The 23,325-nt window shown below is 43.9% G+C and overlaps 1 protein-coding gene across 1 annotated transcript in view; it reads right to left on the bottom strand.

Annotated features, from left to right (window-relative positions):
- The window catches only part of rspo2 (R-spondin 2), a 56,689-nt gene that overhangs the window by 5,427 nt on the left and 27,937 nt on the right, over nt 1–23,325 (bottom strand). Inside the window, exons 4-5 of the mRNA XM_030749207.1 lie at nt 15,575–15,718; nt 15,129–15,317 (exon numbers count right to left, since the gene is read on the bottom strand). Of these exons, the coding sequence (XP_030605067.1) occupies nt 15,129–15,317; nt 15,575–15,718 (333 nt within the window). The remainder of the gene's footprint in view (nt 1–15,128; nt 15,318–15,574; nt 15,719–23,325) is intronic.

The following is a 23,325-nucleotide window of genomic DNA, read 5'->3' as shown; positions in this document are numbered from 1 at the left end:
TTGTCTTCCAGAGATATTTCCTCTGCTGCGCCCTCACTTAAAGCATTCCAAAATGTTGGAAAAGTCAGGAATTAGTTGTTCCTGCTGTACAAGGAAATACACAATGGAATGATTCCTCAGGCCAGATTTCCAAGTTGGAAAATTGGGGCACATATTATTTCTCAGGTTTCTGAGATACAGTTTACTGGCACGACATAACATTATAATCTTTTAACTAGAGCTAAGGTAACTATTCAGGACTGCACTTTTTTTTTGTTTTACAGAGATATAACATGCAAAAATAATAATAAAATTTAAAGATCCAGTGTATATGCACACAAATTGATCTTAAAAATGTTTAGCAATCCATAAAAAAGCATTACTTTCCTAACTACTGACTGAGATGGAAGCTAAGTACACTAGTTTATGCATTTATAAGCAAAAATAATTTGTTGTATTTTTTGCACAAGAGCAAATAAAAAAAGCTCATATTGAAGTGCATCAATTTGATTGATGTATTGTTTGCTGTGTTAACTATTCAGCTAAAGATGCCAAGTACCACAGCAGGGGCTGTTGACTAAGTATCCATGGTTCTTCAAAAGTTTCCCCATGCTGCATGACTAAAAAGCACACGAAACATTTGAAAACCACTGTGGTACAAATTTATAGTCTAGAACCTTGAACTGGCCTTAAAAACAGACATGATTTTGGCTGACCGTGTTGACTGATACCATAGAATCAGTTCAAAAGAGTTTAAAGTGAAATGCTAAAACAGCAGGATGTTCTTTCACTTGAATACTGTCTCACTAAACACTCTTGATTGAAGAACAGAGCCCCACACAGGACCAGATGGTGCCTTACCAGTCCCTGTAAGATTTGATAGTCTGAAGCTGCAGTACTTCAGACTGGTATCGAAAAAATACACCTGGACTCTCAGCCTGAGTTGAAATTCAATCAGCGTCCCGTCACTGTGTAACAGGTCAATTTCTACAGTAGTAACAGCTTCATATACACCATACAAACACTTAACCTGAAATTATACATGCTTCCTCTCAACTGCAATGAGCAGATGCCTCATCCGTAGACAACTGAATGCAGCAACACAGGTCTAGATTTCCTCATCCCCAGTGGTAAAGTGGTTCAGTCATTATTTCTAATTGTTTGGTGAGCGTACCAGATGCAGAAAAGGAGAAATTAGGTCTGAGGGGTTAAATTACATGACGTAATATGGTTTCTGGTCTATGACACACTGCCAATTGTTACGGTTTTCCCACTTCCACTTGGAGTTGCCAAAATGTAAAGGCTTGGGAGCAGAAATCCGTATGCGCGCTGTCGCCCCCTGCAGCAATGAGAGGCGATCTGAACCGAAGCCTGCCGTTAATGTGAATCAGCCTCTTCCCAACTTGGAAGATGTGCCAGCTAGAGAACGAGGCTCGCTCTTCATTTTTCAGTTTGAATTAGGGCTGTATAACTGATCATTATTGATTTTTTTTTTTTTTTTTTGCTGGTAAATGGAGTCTTGCTATACTGTGGTGGCTTTACACGGCTCATGGTGTCATGAGGGTAACGTCAGCAGCCAGTCTGTGAACAGGCAATATGACCTGCCCGCTGAGTCTGATGCGCCTTAAAACCACAGGGCCCAGAGAGAAATGAGCAGCCCCCTCTGCGGTCTGCTATCTACCGACTGACTCATCGACACATCTGGGCCTAAGTATATGGGGGCTGCGCTGCCCCATGGGCTCTTGGGTAAATGAGGGATAATTAGCTTTAGTTGACTTTAATGAATGGCTTAATGTTGTGTTTCATTTCTGATGAGAAAAATATAAAGCACAGCATTTATCAAAGGGAGGCCCCGCGCCGATGTTCTTGAAGGCCCGCCGCTGGCGTGGGTCTATTTGTCTTTGCATTTGTTGTGTGCACGGGGGAGTGAGCTGAAGAGAGCTGCACCATTGAGAGGAGTACTTTAACATATGATCATGGATCCAAATATCAGGAAACTTGTTGGGATCTACAGTACAGTAGCAAATTCATTATATTCACGGACGGTAAAGCTATTACAGATGTCAACTCTGTTTGTCTTTACTCAAAGATAGGAAGAGCTACAGCACTCCAGTTTAATTTCCATGCCTTCTATATTAAGATGAGATCTCTGTAAAGCCTTTGATCCATCTTATAATTTCCACATGCTGTGATATAATGCAGGAAATGTGCTGCAGAGCTATGATAGTCATCCATCTTAGCTTGTGATAAGTGCATCGCATTGAGCTGAAGAAATTAAACTTTTTCAGCAAACACATGATCCAGCATGGATTTATTTGTTCTATCGGATGCCTGATAAGATCCTCTGAAGCTTGTGTAATATAACTGTCAGTTACATTTCTGTCTTTAAAGTGATGTACCGCCACTTGTTGCTGCAGCTCTGTATAGTTCTTTATCTTTGATGTGGCATTAAAGAGAAAAAAACAAATTGCAAACTGGATTTGGCAGTTCGGTTTCACGTACTTTTACACCTGCCACCTTATCCTTTATACAGCAAATCAGACTTGCCATCCACTGGCCAATACAGTGAAAGACACTCACTGCAAAGGACCTCACCAATCTTCCTCTTTGTGCATAAACAAGCACATCAGCAGGATTTACTATGCATTTCTAAAAGCATACCGATGGTGGATCAAGACGTGAAAAGCGGGTCCTACTACAGAGGTGAAACAAGTACTCGGAGCATTTATTATTTGTCTGAGGAGGGGAATTTGCATCTCCAGGATTTGTTGAGGGTAATGTTAAGTCTGCCCCCCCCAATGAAGCACCCTGGTTTGTGGATTTACCTCCTATGAGCCTTTAAGACCTGAGCAGGAATCCCTCTGCATAACAGCTCCCCTGCCTCCTTTATGGACAGGAAAAAAATGGGTGTTAGCATAGGGGCACCAATAAGGCGTATTGAGAGTTGAGGGGGCTTTCTGCATCCCTGTTTGCCAGTGAGCTACTATTGTATTATGCTTACTATGAGCAATTTAGTGACCTAGAACTATATTGTTGAGTGTTTTTGAGTATGTGTTCACGTATGCGTGCACACACTCTTCATCCTCTAATTCCTCCTTGTGTGCATCCTCCTGGACTCTGTGGGTCTGTAAGGGAATGGGGAAGGATATAGGAGGAAATTGTCCAGCATGATTCCCTCTTTATATCTCATTTCTGCACAAGCCTTTTCACCCCCCCTACTGGGAAACTTCAGGAGGAAATCCCTCACATGTTTGGACGCAGAGCACAACTGTCCCGAAAGAGGACCAGACCCTAACAAGTGGGGAGCCAAACTAAGTCAGATGGGCTTAGGCGCAAAAACATAGACAGGGGCCGTCAGGATCATGCTGCAATCCCTGTGCAATGGCCAGTGATGAGAGAATCAAGGCTGGCCGGCACTTTTTTGTTTTCTTTGACTGTTCCACTAACTCTCAAAGGGTGCTGTTGTTCAATCTCCTCTGTTGATCCCACAGACGGCACATATTTTTTGATAAAAATAGTTCATTAGTTCATAGCGGAAGAAAGGGGCAGACGCATTTGATGTTCGTTGAGCTCCTGTTGCACGGGGAGAGAGGTAAAGCCAATTCAGGAAGGGCTTGATCCGCTCTAAGGCCTGTGCTGCATCAAACACTTGTCAAACACCAGGCAGACAGACAGCTGAGTGGCTCTGACAGATCTGATCACAGACACGGGCAATAAGAGTCACTGCCGGCTCAGCTCCTCCATCCAGACACTACTCATTCTCTTGTCAATAATCCTCCTTAAATTCACGAGAACACAAACAGAGGGCTTTTAAGCATATGGCAGACATTTTCTTGTTGTTTTTAGCTGTGCGTGATTACAGTGCAATTTCAACGGTCATTTCATGGTCTCACCTCACCAAGGAGAGAGTTGTGTACTCCAGACGGCAGCGGCATCTGTCATAGATGCAACAGGGGAAAGAGAAAGGAATCAAATCAAAGGAAGACTTAAGTGCTCTCTAATCCGAAAGAACTGCCTCAAGGCCTGTTGGGATCACGGTCCTGAACCTTGCCACCCAGTGGGAAGGAGCATTTACATTTGAGGGGATTTGATACGGTACCTGGAATGGGTTGAGTTTCATGAAATCGACCACTTAATCATGTCTTGAATTTTTTTTTTTTTTTGGAGAGCTATTATGTTCTATATATCCATATATGGGGCATTTCTGACATAACAGAATGCTCAAAATCTTAAAATGCCCTTTGCCACACTATTGCCAATGTGCCAGCTCACAATTTGAGAATGATCTGGATCGGCACCAAAATTTAATGGGTTCCTTATTTGCTTTTCTGCCACGTCTCCAAGTTTCACAAAATTCAAACAGTCAAATGGACCAACAGGACTAAAAAACCTACGACGTGCAATCAAAAATGTAAATTTGTCCACGATTCTCTCCAAGGTTGTCCCATCCCAGCTCTTCTATTACATGAGGATTGCTCCCTGATAGTCCCGTTCTGACCCTCTGCATGTGTGCATTAGCGAATTCACCATCCTAGACCACAAACTTGAGCTGAGAACAAACCTCAACTACTATGTCAAACTGGCCCAACTTTCATGTCAAGGATCATCACTGGTGACGAGAGCTGGGTCACTGGCTGTGACCCAGAGACCACACAGCAGTTTTCAGTGGAAGAATCTTCACTGTCCAAGCCCAGAGGCGACATATCAGGTCAGGAGCGCAACCAGAAACATGCTCATTATTTTTCAGTTTTGTACTCCGGGGTCAAACTGTCAACACAGCTAATTTAAAGTCCTAAGCCATCTGAGTGGAGAAAATCTGGTGCAAATCATCAGAACTGTGGCACACATCATTGTCTGACCAACTGCACAGCATTAATTAGGAAGATGTTTTTCAGTCACGATGGCACAATTGTCATTCAACACCCACCCTGCTTTCCCTCAAAATGAAATTGAAGCAGTAGGATTGCTGTTTTGACAAAGTGGAGAAGATCCAGTATCCATCGCAAAATGTACAAGTGGGACTTCTGCAAAGCAGTTCAAAGGTGCAGAAACTCACTTGGTGGTTCACAAGGAGATGACCTTAATGATCATAACGGCATTTATAGTCGGGGTGTTTACTTTGCTTTTTATGGGCAAAATTTAAGAAAAGTTATTGCAATTTTTTCTAGTATGTCACACATAAAATAAACTACAACACATTGCGTGAATTGCTATTTGCATTTTAAACTTCCTTTTGAATGTGGCCTTTAATACGATACCTGCAATTGTCTAACATTAAAGAAACACTTCTGTGACCTGACTGTACAGCTGGTGGACATAGTGAGGCCGTTAGCTTCAACACAACAAGATATTTCCCTCATTTCTTTGTGAATATTGGACTTCTAATCAACAGGTAGTCAAAAACTTGACCCTAAATGCATGGCAACATGGCTCAATGTCAGCTAGGGTGAAAAAAATAAGATACTACTTAATCAACATTGTACTTACAGCAAGATTTGTCTTCCACTCGTGGAAGACAAAAAAAAAAAAAAAAATCAGTGAAGTTAAATACCCTACCTGTCTCTCACAGCAGACCAGAAGCATGTAAGAGCCCTATAACTTCAGACAGGCTTGTGGAAGCTAGTTTGTGCTTGTGTTTTGTGTACTGAGAAAACATGTTAAGGTCACTAACATGTGTTAATGTATTTGCTCCGTTAAGCTGACGTTGTTAACCTGTGACATCACCTTGGCATTTTGTGTGTGTGTGTGTGTGTGTGTGTGTGTGTGTGCGCGCGTTAATGAGAGTGCAGTGATCTTCAAATCTGGTAAGCTGGGCCTGGCCTCTACTTACCACTGTAATGGCCGTGCTTTTAGTCTGCTCCTCCTGTGTTTGTTAGTGTTAGTTCACACACACATAGACGTTTCCAGCCCAGACATACATGCAGCCAAGGGTCAGCAGGCCTATACTTGTTCTTTGTTGTGTCTACGTGTCTCTACACTGGGTCCACGTTCATGGACATGAGTGGGTCAGAAGCCACGGCCTCCCTCTGAATCACTAGCTGTAATTAAATGATGTGATGTCTCTATAAAGACACTCGGCAGGGATGTAGAAATAAAGCGAAGGTGGTAGAAAGAGGAGGAAAGGAGTTGAGTGGAGTGGAGTGGAGAGGGGTTCTTGGAGGCTGAGCCAGTGCAACTGTGGACCAGATGTTTTCAGGCTGTCCCGTTCGGCTCCTCGCCTTCCTTCTATTCTCCTCCAGCCAGACCGCTGGAGAGGGAGGACTGCAGCGCACCAAGTGCTGCTTCAAAACAATGTGCGCCACGCGAACACGTCCTCCTCCGTGGCATGCACTTTCTTCCCGCAGCCACGCACTGTGATATGTGATACATGAGCACAAGCGTGTCATTTGAGTGCGAGACAGGAAAAGGAGAATGGAAACAGGGACGAGGAAAAGAGTAGATAATGTGGTGACTTGTTCTGCCTGTGAGGTCTGTTTTACTGTTTATCGGTGTCTATTACATGTTTCTCACACTCGGGCTGTGTGAATGGTTGCGTGCACGTGTGCGTATGCATCCTCATCTGTCTGGTGTGCTGTGGATGTGGAGATGAAAGCGTTCGTGGGCCCACAGGAGAGCTGGCAGCAGCGGCCGACTGGAGGTCTGGCAGACAGAGAGAGGAGTTGCAGGGATGCAGCACGATCAGACGGATCTTGCTGTGAGCAGTTTGGGTTATCTAAATATGAGGTGAGAAACCCCAATACAGGGGCCTGCTTCATTTTCAGACTGAGGAAGAAAAGAGATAATGGCTTGTGCCTGTATTTGATATTGCTACGTTTTTTTTCCATGTTCCTGCTTTAAAAAAGCATAATAAATAATAGAGTTGACAGTTTTCCTATAATTGCAGGGTGAAAAAGCCTCTAAAACTAGATTTAAACCCCTATGGTAATCTCCAAATACATAGCAATGAACTTTAATGGACATCTTTTAGGAGGGTGAACAGGTTTCATTCGCACACTTGTATATAGTCACATATTTTTAACAAAAGGCCAAGAAGTGCTTCATAAACGACCCAACCCTACTTCAAAGATCTCATCACAAGCTGTTGGCATTTATCCTTGTGAAGTCCGTGTCTCGTCTGCTGTTTAAAAAAAAAAAAAAAAAAATCACAGGGTGCAACAGCACCAATTGCCCATCAAGGGGTCGTTGGCTGTTTTATGATCCTGACATTTCATGGGTAATATCAGCCCATATACTGCACAACAGGGGGGAATAGCTCCCATTTGTGGGGCATGAGAACATGAAAACATTCCACTACTGTACAGCATCTCCCCTCCTCCTCTTCCTCCGCCTTCTTCTTCCCCTCTCCAGTTTGCTGCCACTTTGTTTGTTTGTGTACGTCTGTTTTTGATGGGGCTGTTGATGCCGGCCCATATGCCTCATTTCCTCAGCCAGGAGACGGCAACGGAAGCCGCGCAACCATCGCAGCGTCCCTTGTTCTTGGCTCTCTGAACACAGTGTGCATGCACACATTCAGGTCTTTAAACTTACAGATGACTGATTGGGATTTCAATGAAATGCCGACTGCAGTCACAGACAGTGTAAACATCAACCTTTGGCTGTCGCCATCAGCTAGCTCGTATTAATGGGAATAACAACAGCAGCAATGCACGATTCAGTAAGGCGAGTCAAACAAATAGGAGGACGGCTGTATCTAATGTGCGTACATAAGTCTACAAAAGGCAGTTCAGCGAAACCGCAACTTAACTGGGCCAAAGAGTGTGAAAAAAAAACAAACCTCACACCCCTCCTCTTTCTTCCTGCTTGGAAAAGACCAGATGACAATAATGTGGAGCATGGAGCCCCAGTGAGTACCACTGACCCCTCCTCTTCCACCTCCCTCCTTCCATCCCTCCACCCCCTGGTCTTTGAAAGGCCTCCACATGTTTATGGTTCATGCCTGTGGTATGACGATGGATTCTCCATATAAAAGCCAGCAGGATCATGGGGTGTTTCAAATATTGCTCTCTGAAGACAGTTGCTGACAAAATGACAGCAGCCATATTTATTTTGGTCAGAGAGCAGGGGCACTTAGTGGGAAGTTAATCAGAGACACCCCCTTTTCCCCCCAGGGTTCCAGGATCCCCCGCCCCTCAAAAAAAAAAAGGAATGTATCCAGGGAAGAGGGGAAGAGAAGTCTCAAAGAAGACTACTGGTAACGACTTTCTCCTGCAGCGGAAGATTTAACACCACAACGAGTGGCAGAAAAATAAACCCAAAGGTTCAGTTTGAGACCATCAGCATAAAGCAAGTGTTGATGGTCTGTCCAGACAAGAGCCTAGACAATCAATTTTATGGAGATATGAAACACAAGTGGAGAGATGGGGAAGGGGAAAAAAAGAATAAACCATGGCAGAAATGTGCACATACGTGATAGGTGAAGTGTTAATTTGTGCGTACGACCGCAGTGGTAACCGTAACTGCCATTGGCACTGAGATGCTAGAGACCTGGCCAAGGCAATGACAGGTTGATGTGTCTATCCTCTTCACCTATGCTCTTAGTCACTACAGCACAGTGCAAAACTTCCAAAATACTCTCACGTCAGCCTTACAGATTCACAGCAATATGTGCAGCACATGGAAATTGTCATGTCTGTTTAGATTAGTTTTTTTTTTTTTTTTTCCATCTTTCATGCACCCAGATTTGGGAAGAATTTAATTAAACCAATGATTGATGCATGTTTGTGTGGTGGGTGGTAGTGGCAGGTGGGCATCATCACAGTCAGAACCCAATCCAAGCCTTGTGACCACAGCCAAACCACCAATGCTGTCCAAAGGAGGCAGAGTGCTCCTGAGGCCCTCTCACCAGCTACTGTGTCAGCCCCTATGGAGCAGCCTTATTAAATGAAGATTAAGCCGTGGCTCCACCAGTCACAACAGGCTGCAGTGAGAGGCACAAATAATCACTATGACAGGTTGGCTGCCAATTAGGGCTCTCCTTCTGTCCTGGGAAAGCGCTCCTCACTCTACTCCCGCTGGCGGGAAGAACTGATCCGGATTGTCCGCGATGTTACCCGGGCCAGAGATTGCCATTAATCACCACCTGCCATTCTAGTGCAGCAGAAATCAGAGCGAGACTTGTCATCTGTGCACCAGCTCCCCTGACTTCCTGTAGAGCGCACCCGGTGAACATTAATTGAAATAATGAGATAAGTACACAAAGGGAGAGAAGTGCAAACCTCTGTTGTCGAGTGCTTTGGGCAGAGTTTAGAGTAGTGTCTCGAGCAGAGCTCCGTTGCTGTTTGGCTTGGACCCACTGCACTGTGAGCTTTTCTGCTGAGACAAGAAGAACACGCTCCATCAATTAGGCTCAAGTTGAAAGTGTGGATCTGTTTTAGAAAAAAAGCTGGCCTCGTGGTAGAAGGCTACATCTGACAAAAACACACCCAGAAATGTGTTTGGATGTCAGGTTTCCAAGCCAAACACAGGCCAGACTCCGATGTGATCATGCTGAGTGCGTAACTAAAATACTCAGAAGAGAGTGGCATCTTTCATCAGAGCTTAAACCCCTTGGCTCAGTGAGTATAAACACCAAAATTGTGTGTCACACGCTCATAGGCATGCATATAAACTGCTCGCTTAAATGCGAGGGCTGCCAGAATCTGGAATTGTTTGGGATTGCAAGCGGTGTGCACAACAGACAAAGTGGGTTGAGCTTCCTCCAGAGCAGATTTAAGGCAATCACCATTGCTCTGTGCATCATTTTACAGGGGCAGAGACTTTCGAGCAGATGGTTCGCAGACGGTGAGGACTAGGGGGTCCACAGTACTGTGGATTCACCGCAGAACCAGACTGGCTTCAGACAGAACCTGGCATAAAATGCTACCAGTCAACCAAATCCTCCTGGAGTCTGGTCTATCCAGGGCGGATCTGCGTTCCTTTCAGTCTCCCACACCAGACTTTTGGTAGTGTGCCACTACTCTGTCACGTCCAATGACTTAAATGCAGACAAAGACCTCAAAGGCCTAGAGATGTGACACTGCAGAGGAGTGATGAGGTGATACACTGATTCTAAGTTGGTTTATCCTCATCTACACCCCTGCCTCAGAATGTATTAGGGGAAAAAAAACCCCTTCAAGGTTCAAATTGATGACATTGGGAATGGACTGAGCAGCGGGAGCAGAAGAAGTAGTTATCACAGTTACAGTATAAACATAAACTGCACAGTTAAGTTATGACAGGCAGTATTAGTGGTGGCTGGATCCAAGCACTTAAATGACTGATGGGATGGAGGGCTTGGCCTCAGCTGAGCCCTACAGCAGAAAGGGTTTCTCTGGTTACACATACGGGAGATCAATACTCCCACTAAGGCCTGCAGCTCTCCCAAGTGCAGGTACATAATCCAATGGCCAAAGATAATCATTATACGCTCCTTCTCTCTTAGTCCTCCTCGCTCTGCTTCTGTTTCCCTCTTTTTCTTTCCATGAGGTCAGTAGTGTGTCTGTGAGTCTTCATGGGCTCAGAGAAGCAGTCGCAGAAGCTTTTTGACTGCCTTGTTCTAAAAAGCCAGGTCTTAAATGTCTTTTGGTTATCGTTTCCAAAATTTGCAAAGCTACAAATTTTTTACTATTCCATAATTTCATATTGTAAAACTTTGGTGCTTGTTTGGGTTAACTTTGGCCTTGGCTGCAAACTGCAATAGAAATGCCCCTAAAATATCAATTTTTACCAACAAATCTAATTAACAGCTATAGAAATACCACTCCGGCCTGCTTACCGTTGCTGTCTGAGAATCTGAAAGCAGATTTGTAGAAACTGTTGGACATCAGCCCAAATTACAAATGGCTACTTGTGTTGGACTTTACTCTGTCTTAAATGCCAAATCAGGGATAAGAGTTTTGAAGGCTTTAATACCTTAAGTTGTTTACACAACATTTAATGTCACTGCCATGGCAGAAGCAGCCATTGTTCAAAGATTATAGTAATGTGATGGGGCAAGAGAGAAATCCATCCATCCATCCATCCAATTTCTTCCACTTATCCAATTCGGGAGCAGAGGGAACCTATCCCAGCTGCCACAGGCCAAGAGCTGGGGTACACCATGGGTAAGTTGGCAGTCTGTTGCAGAAAGTTGAGGAAAATCCACAGATGTTTTGGTAGGCAGAAGGAAAGAGATCTTCAAATGGGAGTCAAACTTGTCACACACATCTATTTGCAAACCAGTGAATCTGATGACAGGGGCTGCTGGCAAATCTCTGTAGGGAATTCCTTAAAGGCATCACCTATCCTCTCCTGCCACCAGCACACATGTCAGAGAGTGGGAGGAACCCAGTCTATCTGTGCTGATAGTGCCAGAGCAGCTATTAATAATGTCTCTTTATTGTTTCTACCCTGTTCAGAGCAACACTCCAGGGATCCAGAAGTTGTAAGAGCATTTTACTGTCTCAAAGATATAATGCATTGCCATGGTGGTGCAAATATAGTTTGTTTTCCTAGAATTCCCACGTGGAAATTACAGGAAAACAGTTGACTGTGATATTTATTGTAAGTTTGGAGAACTCAGTAGGGCTGAATGACAGCCAAAATGTTCCTGGCAAAACAACATGGCTACGCAGTCTACATAGGGAATTGTCATACATGCAGTTTAGATGTAGTGCTGCAATCCTGTTTTCTTTAACATTCAGAACCATATACCGCATGTTTTGTCTGTCCCTGCACTCCACAAGCCTGTGTTGTGTGTTATCAGGATCCGGCTTTTCTAGCAAACACTGGCACAAATGGATCCCAGCAGTGCGAATGATATACGGTGTTTACACCAATCGGCAACGTGCGCAGAACACATCTGACACAGTTTACACGACACATCATGTTCGCCGTGGAAACGCCTCACCTCTTGACATTATCTGGGCTTTACGTTCTCTTCTTGTGTGTGTTTTGCAGGGGGATTAAATCTTTGCAGACACAGAAGGGGAAAGAAGATCTTTCATGTCGCGTCTGTGTGCATCTCGGCTAAGCTGGGAGACAGGGATCTGTCTGTGATGTCCAGTGTAATTTAAATACGTAGCTATGTTGAAATGCAAGCCAGGGTGATGAGATAAGCATCCCCATAAATAGCGTATAGATTCATTCTGCTTCCTCTTATTTTCTGTCTCCATTTAATCCATAGCATCTTTACAGTCTGCATTTATATGATCCTCTGATTATCCTAAACACTCGTGTCTGATGAAGAGCTGATAAAAATGTTCCTTTTTAGATGTTCTTGATTTCTAAGTGATCATGTATGAATCTTGCTATAAAATCAATACACGGAGGTTACACTTTTCTTCATTCGTTTTATGTAGAAATAAACATTGATTACTGCATTGCAATGCCTAGCATGTGCATGTTTCTGACTAAACTTTCAGAGACAGATTCCATGAGGGTGGCATTAGGGTCCGACGTCCTTCAGCGGGCTCTGTGTTCACAGCCCAGCAGCGTGCAGCTCGATTGCCACTTGCTAGACAACACTAGAACTGGCAGGTTTGCCACTGATCAGATCAGAGAAGATCAGTGCGTGCCTGAGCACATGTAACGGGCATGCATAAGTCTGGAGATACCGCAGTAAACATTATAATGCCTACAACTTCGAGCACCAGTGGCAGATCTCCCAGTTCTGGTGTTCTCTGGCAAATGACAATTGAGCTGCGTGGTGCTAGGCTGAGAGCACCGGTCCCACTAGAGAATGTCAGACCCTTATACCACCCTCATGGAGTCTGCCAGTTTGGTCAGAAACAGGCACATGAGTAGCCCACTAGAAGTCATTTTATAGAGCTCTGGCAGCACTCCTCATGTTCCTCCTCACACAAAGGAGCAGATGCCGGTCCTGCTGTTGGGTTGATGTCCTGATCAGCTCTCCTTGTGTAATGGCCTGTGTCCTGGTATTCTCCAAACTTTTGAGACAGTGCTGAGAGATGCAGTAAATCTTCTTGCAATGGCACATGCGGATGTGCTTTCCTGAAGGAAGTGGACTGTCTGTGCACCCTGATGGACTGCAGGTACTGTCTTGTGCCGTAAGTACTGATAAGGATACTAACAAAAAGTAGAACTAAAGAAAAAACAGTTAAGGCAGGATAAGGAGAGAGCAGTGGTCTGTGGCCACTACCTGCAAAACCATTCCCTTTTTGGGTGTTGTCTAGTTGTTGCCTCTCTAGTGCACCTGTTATCATTTCATTGCACCAAGGCATGAAATGGATTCAAAATGGTTTATGCTTCCTAACTGGATAGATTTTTATCCATGAAGTTTAACTAACTTTGTGTTACACTGTGATGATCGAGTGCTCTCTTAATTTTTTGAGCAATGTATTTGCCAAATAACTGCATTTAATGCTAGTAAAAATAGTTTGAAAGACTGAGTTAAATATATACAGTCCAAAGATGTTTTATGTACCAGGCTGTAAAGATTTAATTTTTTTGGTTGTAAAGTTATTTTAACATGTTAGGCTACGGGGATTGACTTGCTTTTGGAGCCACCCTCAAGTGCCCACTCAAAGAACTGCAGTTTTTGGATTCATTTTTCAGTCCCAGAAGTTGCTGCTTGGATTTCACTCATAGGAAGTGATTATTTTACAGTGTCAGTCGGTTGAGCTCCCATGCAACACTTCTGGATCTGCGCGGTGCTTCTCCTCCCATTTACTTTAGCAGCTTCCATTTTCACATTGTATTTATTTGAACTGTAGAGTGTTGCGTTTCACCGTCCTTTGCCAAGAAGGGATTTTTCACTGGCAGTGAGGAATTAACAACACATGCCTAAGTCTGAAATTTGCCTGTATTTAATGGGTCACCGCAGCACTTCACAAGCCCAGAGAGTCCTAAGATGCACACACAGTGACACTTTTACACACAGTTTGTAACCACTAGAGATGTAACTCAAGTCACTGGATAGGGAACTGTACTGAGAGGTTTACAAAGACTGCATCACCAGGGAGCAGTACCTTTAACTAAGATGGACATGGGGAGTCTGCTGTCGGGTTTCTAAAGGACTGAAGAAAAAGGCTTCTGCTATGCACTCAGTTCATAGTTAACAACAACTTCCCATCACTGACTTCATGCTTGAGATAATTAACGTCAGTAACCATGTGCAAAAATGCCAAATTTTAATTAAAGAAGGTCATTAAGTTTGCTGGAAAAGGTCAAGCAGGCACGGCAAAGTCATGAAGAGGTGCGCGGGGGTTGGGGAGAAATTCCCTGACAAACAGCAGAGTGCTTTAGGAACTAAATGTGCCATGGAATCACAGTTTCCAACCCAGACAGCAGCGACTGCCTTGGTGCTGCTGAAATATGAGAGACTGTTGGGGTTTATTTCAAGTTTATTTACTCTTTCACCACTTCGCTAAATGACCCTCCCATTCAACAGTCCAGGCCAAAAATGGAGAAAAATCCTCAAGGTTAGAATATTTTCCTCTTTCTGTTAAACAGTGTTTTGACACACTGAATGATATCTGCCACTGTAATTGCTTCCTTATTTGGTGAATTAAATATTTACACTCGGCCTATTCTAATCCAAAGTTTATGAGAGACGTAAAAGTACATTAAGGGAAAAGACATTTATTTTAAAAGCACTACTAACTGAGGCCATCACCCCAAATGGTGTTTTTGGACCGTCTAAGAGAAATGGTTTACTTTTTGAAAAAAAATATTTCCTTTAGTTCTATTTGCACACTGAGAAATTCCAGATTTGACTTCTCATTTAATGGCCTGACATGCATGCAGCGCGCACCGCAAATATCTCTCAAGTTGACGGGAGGAAACAGAGACGGCCATTGAGGAAACCTGCAGCTCGTACTTTGAAGAATTCCACTGAGGAGATGGAAGAGTGGGGCGGGAAATATACCTCAGAAAAAGAGCAGGCTAGTTTAAGGCCGCCATGGAAAAATAGTGATATTTCATGCGAGGAAACGCAACAGTGCACCTCGAAAATACAGACGCTGAAAAAACAAGGCTGAGTACAAGAGTTACATGAGACAGGTGGAACGCTGACAGCAGGGGAAGAGCTCTCCTTTGGGATAAGTGGGCTGTTTTCTTTAATATTCGCCAGAGTAGAGTAAACTTTAAAGTGAACGTGGATGAAATCGGGACTGACTGACAGAAGGTCTTTCTCACACACAGCTTAACATATGGCTGTATAACATCCTCACCATTCCTGCAGTGCCGCTTGGCCATTTTGCACATCCTGGACTCAGCGATGGTGGGACAGGGTATTGTGTCCTTGGGTGGTTTCTTTACAATGTGCCGCGTTCGGGTCTCCAGACCCCACTTAAAGCCACAGGTTTTGTTTCTCCTGGTGCAGGCTCCCCATTCGCTCCACTGACCCACCTCACACCCTTCTGCAGAGAAAGACAGAAAAAGTAAAACCATAGTGTTATTAGGGATCGACTTAGAGACCCCAGGGTCAACACTAATGCAAGTTGAAGGTCCTGCACTGGGATGCTATAACTTCTTTGTGTGTGGTCCCCTTTTTTTCTTTTTTTTTTCTTAAATAAGCGGCCCAACAGTTATGGAATACTGTTTACAGGTAAAGAAAGGTGTAAAAGAGAAGCTGGCATTCACATTTTTTCCGACATATTTGTTGTGCTTCACATACCTCCACACTCCATGGTATCTTCCAGCGGGGCAAAGCCCTCGGGGCACTTATCAAAGCAGCGCCCTTTGTGTAGGTAAAAACCCGACTTGCACTTGGTGCAGAAGTCTTTACTGAAGCAGGACTCGCAGTTCTCTATCCTGCACCCTGGAGGGAGAAGCAAAGAAAGAGGAGAGTCATCAGCAACCCTCTCATCTGGAGCTGATCGAGAGCTAAGGGGTTTTGGGGAAAAGGGGAGGCCTTGAAGGAATTATAGTGTCTCTCCCACAAAAAAAAAAAAGCAGATAATGCTTTGTGAATCTTTTCTCTATGTTGCTCCAGTGTATATCAGAAGACTTGTTTTGCCTGACATCGATTTGTTTTCACCTTCATGTTCTTGTTTCGCAGTGAGCAAGTAAACAGTGTGAAAACCCCAGCAGCAGAGAAGATGAGGAATTATGTCATGCTGACCTCTTTCAACAGGACGAACAGACATTCAGCACATGAGCGCACATGTTTTCAACTAATGGCGTGCTGCAACAGGAACAACACATCCCACCGGAGCTCTGAGCTGTGTCCCTAATATGCTGTCGTATCGCTTCACACATTATTTGGAAGTTGGGTTTTCATTAAATAGTGATCACAAAGCCAGAGAACTCTGTGTGGATGCTTTAGCTGCAATATAAAAAGGTGGACGTGGGTTTTTGAGCGGAAGGTGGGACGGAGACGACAGCATTTTGTATCACATCGTCAAATATATGCCGAATGCTTTAGTCAGCAAACCCAACAGCACACTTATCCTCCCACGCCACACCCTGGTACTGCACATGACACCCTGTGCCGCGCTTGCAAAGAAAGGCACAGCAATGTGTCATCAAGCGCTCTGCAAATAGCATGTCAGGCAGAACCAAATTACAACAACCACACCAACGGGGCGACGCACAGGCCCACATGATTAGAAGGAGCCTCCCGGGGCTGTTTAATTTATGTCGCTACTCAGAAACACTATGTGGCCCTTTTGCCCAATAAGCTCCAAGTGTCAGGAAACCAAAATCTATAACCTACAAGCACCATCTACCTCAGCTTGGAGAGGTGGGGTGGGGTGGGGGTCCTAGGTAGGGTGTTGTCTGCTCCACTGATTGTGTCCTGTATGGAGATACATTCGCTTACGTGCTTTTTCACATGTGTGAGCGGTGGAGTCTGAGGGCTGCTCTTTTATCTGTGACCCTTGCAGGGCCCAGGGATGGGAAGGTTCTCACAATCACACCCCTTAATTACACCATCTCCAGCTAACCATCAGGCCTCCTCCTCGACATTCCTCCAAAACAAGGGGGTCCCTCCCGCTCCACTTTGAACCCTAAAGTATGGCCTCTGCCCACTCACTCTGGTCTCACGCTTTCCCGACCAGTCTAAACAAACCATGGATACACACACACACACACACACACACACACACACACGCACAAACACACACATACCAATAAGATATGGCTAGAGATAGACCTATTCCACAATAAAGCTGTACACTCACCATAAATCACTCATTCCCTGCATTCTCTCCTCACTTTTGTTTTAATAGTTCAATCATCTAATTATTATTATTTTATCTACATGTTTTCTAGCTTCATCGTGGATTTCTGGAGTTCACCAGGTCTGTAGTTCTGTATAAATGCATTTTGCTGTTCTTCTTAAGTAACCTGCCTCTGTATGGATGAAGCTAAATCAGCTATACTTGGGTCTGATACAGAACAAGCCCAATACAGGAAGCGAGCAAATAAATCACAGAGCTAATTGGAAAGCACAAAGCTGTCTTTTACCCTTCACACTTCCCAGGCCTGTCATCACCTGAGAGACTTTTAGCTGTCGAACCAAAAAATAAAAGCGGGAGCGGGAGAACAAGAACATCTGGCAGTACTCTGAAGCACTGGGGTTGTTGTGCAATCCTTGGTTATTGACAGTAAATATGAGAAACCCAGATGTGCAGAGGTTTGTGTCCTTGCAGCAGAAGCACTTGACAAGATTTTTTTGATTAAAACATCACTCTTGGTTTCGGTTTCAGATGTAGTCAGGCAAAGGCTCAAACACCGGTGTATCTTGTTTTCTAAATAGAAGATAAGTAATAATGTCACACTGTGAAATGGATGAGGTGGACAACACATCACTGCAGCTCCAGAGGGTCAGAGGTCATCAGCAAGAAGGGCGGGTAGCAAGGGATCCCTGCAACAGATATTCAGTTTGGCTATCAGCCAAAAGGCTATCTGGAACAGGGTGGGCTATCTCAGACACTGGAGAAGCCTCTATACTGACCACCAGGCAGCTCAGCAGTGAGACGACTTGTCCAGCAGCTCCAGAAACAGATACAGGGGAGTGGGTTCATTCTCCCTGCAGGATTAACCTCTGGCCCACCTTTAAAGTCTTCATCTAGGTGCCACAGAGAGACTAATGAGAAATAATGAGGTCATCAGATCCCAGTGAAGGCCCGGTGTTCCTGGGACTTAAACTTATTATCATCATTATCTCCCAGCCTGGTTCTGGCTGTGACTTATATGATGAACACTAAGGGGGGGGCTCATACTTCAGCTTTGAGTCAGTGAAGTGGCTGAGGGCGCTCGAGTTAAAGAGATGTCGTCAGTGCGTCACCGCTGTTACACACGTCACTGCTGCACTTTTTTTCATCTGATTTTGCACTTAAATTGTACGTGGTTTGCGTGTCAAGTGCTTTTGAAGCCTAGAGATGAGTCACCGAGTGTCACTTGTCATCTAATAGCACATGCTTGGCAGAAGGAAGTCCCTCAGCTGCGGTCTGGATGGGGAACCCACTGATTTGATCACGGACACTTGAAGCCTCATGTCAGATTCACTCAACTGCTGTTCCTCCACAGGCTCACAACACCATGTGTAATCACTTCATTTATTGACATGAATGCTCACTGTGCAGAGAGAGGGTGTTAAATCATATTGTCCCTCACAGGCTTATATCTGAGCTGGAGTTGGGTTGTCAGGCCACTCATCAGTCGACCAAGAGAGCCGCCTCTACAAAACTAACCAGACTTGATGATGCACAGCAGGAGTGTCCATGTCGTAAAAAGGCCTGGCAGGGTGAGGGGGAAAACAAGCCCTATTTTTCCATCTTTCACATCCAGGCTAAGCTGAACAGCTCTGACCTAGCTTGGCTGACATGGATGCTTTGGCTTGCTCGCTGCCACCCAGCCATGTCGTGTGGGGCTGCGGATGGCAGGAGTTCACGGCAGTGGCCAGAGCTGCCATGTTCTTCCCAACTTTCTCCACGCTATTTTTTTTCCACATGGTTGCACCTCTGCACACTGGTGCAGAGCAAGGTGGAGCAGAGGTGATGTTCCTGTCAATCAGCATCTCCCAAAGAGAGATCCGGGATGACAGTTGTGTCAATGGGTCCTCGTAGCTTCCTCACTCCAGAAAACAATATTGTGACATACTGGGCTTCTGAATCTTCTCAGCCTGTTCCAGCATGCACTCGCAGACAGCTCAAGCTTCAGACAGTGGTCAAGCACAGACAGTCCTTCCACTCACACTGTGGCATGCATAATTATGGAGTGTTTTGAGAACAAACCCAATTCAACTCTGTGTCTGGCTGTAAGGTCCTGGGAGCAGGGCTCGGTTTGGTAGGCCCATTGTATTGTCTGGCAAATCCGAAAGTGCGGTTAGTAAAGCTGTGATGATTAAATGTCCCTTGGTGAAGCTCAAAAGCCAAAAGCAACTGGTCTTTTTGTTGGTTAGACTGCAATGGAAATACCCACAAACTCAGAAGTGGCCACTGTTGCCAGCACAAGGCTGCAAAACCCACGTTAGTACCTTAATGCACACTTGTGCCCATATATTTGACAGTCGTGATGCATGACGCGTCTCCAACCCAACAAATTCCTGAATGAACTTTAAAACTAAAATGATCTTGGGGAGGTTACGTCCAATTGACCCATAACAAAAAAAAAAAAACCCTTCCCGAAAGAGGAGTCTCTAGGGCCACATTAGGCTGGCACTGACTGAGTGGCGATTTTTAAATCACATTTCCAGGATACTGGCAATCTCAGGCCTTGATTTGACTGGTTGGTGGTTGGCAGGGAACACAGCTGGGGTCTTAAAGCTGCTGCAATGGGGTGAGGCAACCGCGTTGGCAGCTAGAATATGTCTAGCAGTGGGGGGTCTGTAATACACCCCGAGGGAGGAAGTCTTCAATACAGCCTTGCACTCATGTTGACCCTCTCAACACTTTTGTCTCATACAGAAGACAGCTCTGATAGTCGCCTTTCGGCTCATAATTCTTTCAGCAAGAGCGCTCACTTGTGATACCAAATGACAGAATAAGCTTTGGCTAAGGAATGTATATTAAAAGCAAAGTGATATGAAATGTGACTTTGGCGAGACCATGACTGCTCTACATTCATGCAGATTTGGCTGTACATAAAGCAGTGCACTGTGTGACCGTTGCTACAAATCTTCCCTGCAGAGCAGTGGGCTGACACCCACAGACACCGGTGTGGGGCCTGTTCTGGGCAGCTGATAAGAACCCCTGTGGAGTTACAGCATATGGTTTATGGCTCATATCAACCCATTCATTAGCTGCTGAAAGGAGTTCCAGGGAAGCAGAGGTCCAAGAACATAAAATATGGTCACGCAGGAAGACATTATGCAACAAAAAAGACATTACTGACGAACCATCTACATCTCTGTGATGGTAGTAAACACTGTGGCTCCCATGTCTCGAGCCTCTTTGGAATCCAGCTGAAGTGTAGCTGCAAATGGGCTTCCAGTTACGTTATGTTGCGGAAAGTAGAGCTCCCATTGTTTCTGTCTCTAATTATGCTGCTATCTTCCCTGCAGTGAAAGGGAAAACCCCCAGAAAAGTGAGCATTACATTTAAAATTCATCATATGAGGCACAGTTTCTCAAGTTATCCAGAGAAACTTGAGAAAAAAGTTTAGTAACTAGAAGCAGCAGTCAATATAGGTTTAAATCATCATACATCACAGTACTACCGTTGGCTTAGATTTTAGCAGGACCACATTATCACTGTTTTTGATTTCTACTGTATTGGCAATCACATTCCAAAGACATGCAAATCACGTGAACCTAGATGATCTGTAGTGAACGGCTGCTGGGTGAGAATGTCATCCCCCAAAGAATTAAGACATGTTAGAAAGCCACAAAAAAAACCTGCTTCCCAGATGAGCTAGCTGACCCTAATAGAGACCAACCATTTAGTGCATTTGGAGAATCTACAACTAACAGTTGGAGTCATGCAGCTCTATATTTATGACCAGGAGCTTGACCCCTAACAGCAGAGAAAGTATACCTGACATCTAAATTTACAGTCTGAACCATGACATTTTCCCACCATTGAAAACAACATACAGTACACAGGCAATTTTGTGTGCTCGTCTTAGATGCCTTACCAGTAAAACTACAGCCCTCAGTGTGGCTTTCCTTGCTAACTGTATTAGTCTCTATCACATGTCTGTGGATCCACCAGAAACCCTGTAAATGTGAGATATTAGCGAGAGTGTCCCCAGCATATCAGCCTCTTGCTGGCTTGAAGAAAAAGAAGATATTCCTTTACCAGGGCAGTCCTCAAAAAGTTCTTCAATGCGATAAGACTGCACAGACCAAATCTAATTTAATAATAAGCAGCTGTGATCTCAGAGGCCGTGTTTAAAAAGCCCCCTTGGAAACCAAAGGAACAGGGCACAGTGGTGGAGAACCCCTCATCGTCATTTACGTCCAGCTGCACGCAATAGCTCACAAATATTAACTTCCAAGTCAATAAAATGTCCATTTGAGGTCAGACGTGAACTGTTGAGTGAAAATGACTCACGCAGCGCAGCTGAGAGCGAGACTCAAATCGGAAACCGGATTAGAGAGCCACGGCTGAAGCGGCTATCACATCAAAGTAGTTCTCGCTCCGAGGTCTGATGCTACATGACAATACAAGATGTTGTTCTATGAGTAGTTTGTATGGAGAGTGATCCAGATTAACTTCCCACACATCAGGATCGGTTAAAGTCAAAACTCACCCTGTGTGGGGATAGCTCAGTTAGAAAAGCAGGGTTAAAGTAAAAAACATTTTAAAAGACTTTTTTTTCCTCCTTAAACCCAAAAAATAACATGTCTTTCACATCCAGTTTTCTCTGAGTAATGAAAATAGGATGAAATTACTTTGGAGCCTTTAGGACTTTGCCTCTAATGTGGGAGATTTGATGAACTATGAGCATGCACAGAGCGAGGGGTCTGTTTGTGGCTATCGAATTGATACCAGCAGTCTGCTAAAAGAGACATGTAATGTTTAAAACTGCGCTACAAGAGATTTCTGCAAACCTTTTTGTGTCTCATTATCCTGAATGAAAGAAAGAGCCTACAAAAAGGAAAAACAGCCCATCACGGATAATCTTAATTGACCTTGTTCAGTAAAACGGAATTATGACATTTGGTGTTGGAAACGCTTTTTTTTTTTTTTTTTTTTTTACCTGCTTTGTACTAAATATGTTGCTATTGACTTGTAACACACACATATAGAAATAGCAATATACTTTTCTCAGCTTTTAGATGAGCGACTGAAGCAACTACCAATGAGAGCGAAGAATACTACTGACTGGCATGTGACCTGGTAGTACACGCGGTAGACAGTCAATTGGAGAAATTTTTTTGTTTTAAGTTCATTCATGAATTTATAGTTGGAACCCTGTATAGTACTGATTTCTGAACAAAGCACTGACATGAAAATAATGAGGTAGCTACTTATGAAAAATCACCACCTGACCAGGTAAAAATGACCATGCTCTGATGTTCCACTTTTCTATACAGGCCATCTACGGCTTTTATATAGAAAAGTGGCTAGTTTGGCTTTAATATACTTTTATTTTCACATAAAAATGAGCCGTTGCATATATTTGCAGTTAGGTGGCCTATGGTTGCGTGTTAATGGCAACAGACACCCTCATCTGGGACTTCATTTTAGTGCGCCTGTCAGAAGCTTGGCTTTGGAACCAAATGGGTTTAAGTTCCTCTGTTTTTATATGAAACACTCAGCCAACACCTATAAAGGTTCTCTATTTCTCTCCAGGCATATTCCATGTTCGGGAAGGTTAAGTTATCAAGGTGAAATACGAAGAGGAGAAGGAGGTGTTTGATTGACCAAATTCACTGTTATTGTTTGGAGTTATTGTTAATAGTGTAATCCAGTGCGTGCAAGACCAAAGTGTGGTCCACAAAACTAACATGCCTAACAATGTGGTGATATTGAGCATAATATTTAAGATGATTTTACAGTAAATAAAAGTGAGTCAAGTTTAGAATTATACTTGCCTTTCTCATAAATACACCATTAATCTAAGGAGTGAATGCCACTCTTAATTCTTTGCTTTTCTTAATCAAACTTTTTAAGTCAGCGTACAGTTGTTGGTGGGTGATCTGTAGACTTCAATTGTGGTTTGCTTTCTGTTCAAAGGCAAAAAATTTCTTTGACTTCCAAGAAATTACACTGTCTAATGAAAACCTCAATCCACAAGCCCCTGCAATCAGTCGTTAAAACAAGTAAGTTTCCTTCCCTGATTCTAATATATAATCATCTTTCTCCATATTGACTAGGATCTCCAAAAGAGCTGTTTTATTGTGTTGCTGTTTAATGTGGCCCTGGAGCTGGCTTGGCCAAATTGTCATTTTGGTTGTATTTGCGCCTCAATTTCATGCCTTCAGAGAGACTCAAGAGAGGTGCTGCTAAGACAAGGCTTCACTACTTACATCCA

This window comes from Archocentrus centrarchus, chromosome 16 (assembly GCF_007364275.1).
Source record: "Archocentrus centrarchus isolate MPI-CPG fArcCen1 chromosome 16, fArcCen1, whole genome shotgun sequence".
In the NCBI taxonomy this organism is placed as follows: domain Eukaryota; kingdom Metazoa; phylum Chordata; class Actinopteri; order Cichliformes; family Cichlidae; genus Archocentrus; species Archocentrus centrarchus.
This window is presented reverse-complemented; position numbering and strand designations above follow the sequence as displayed.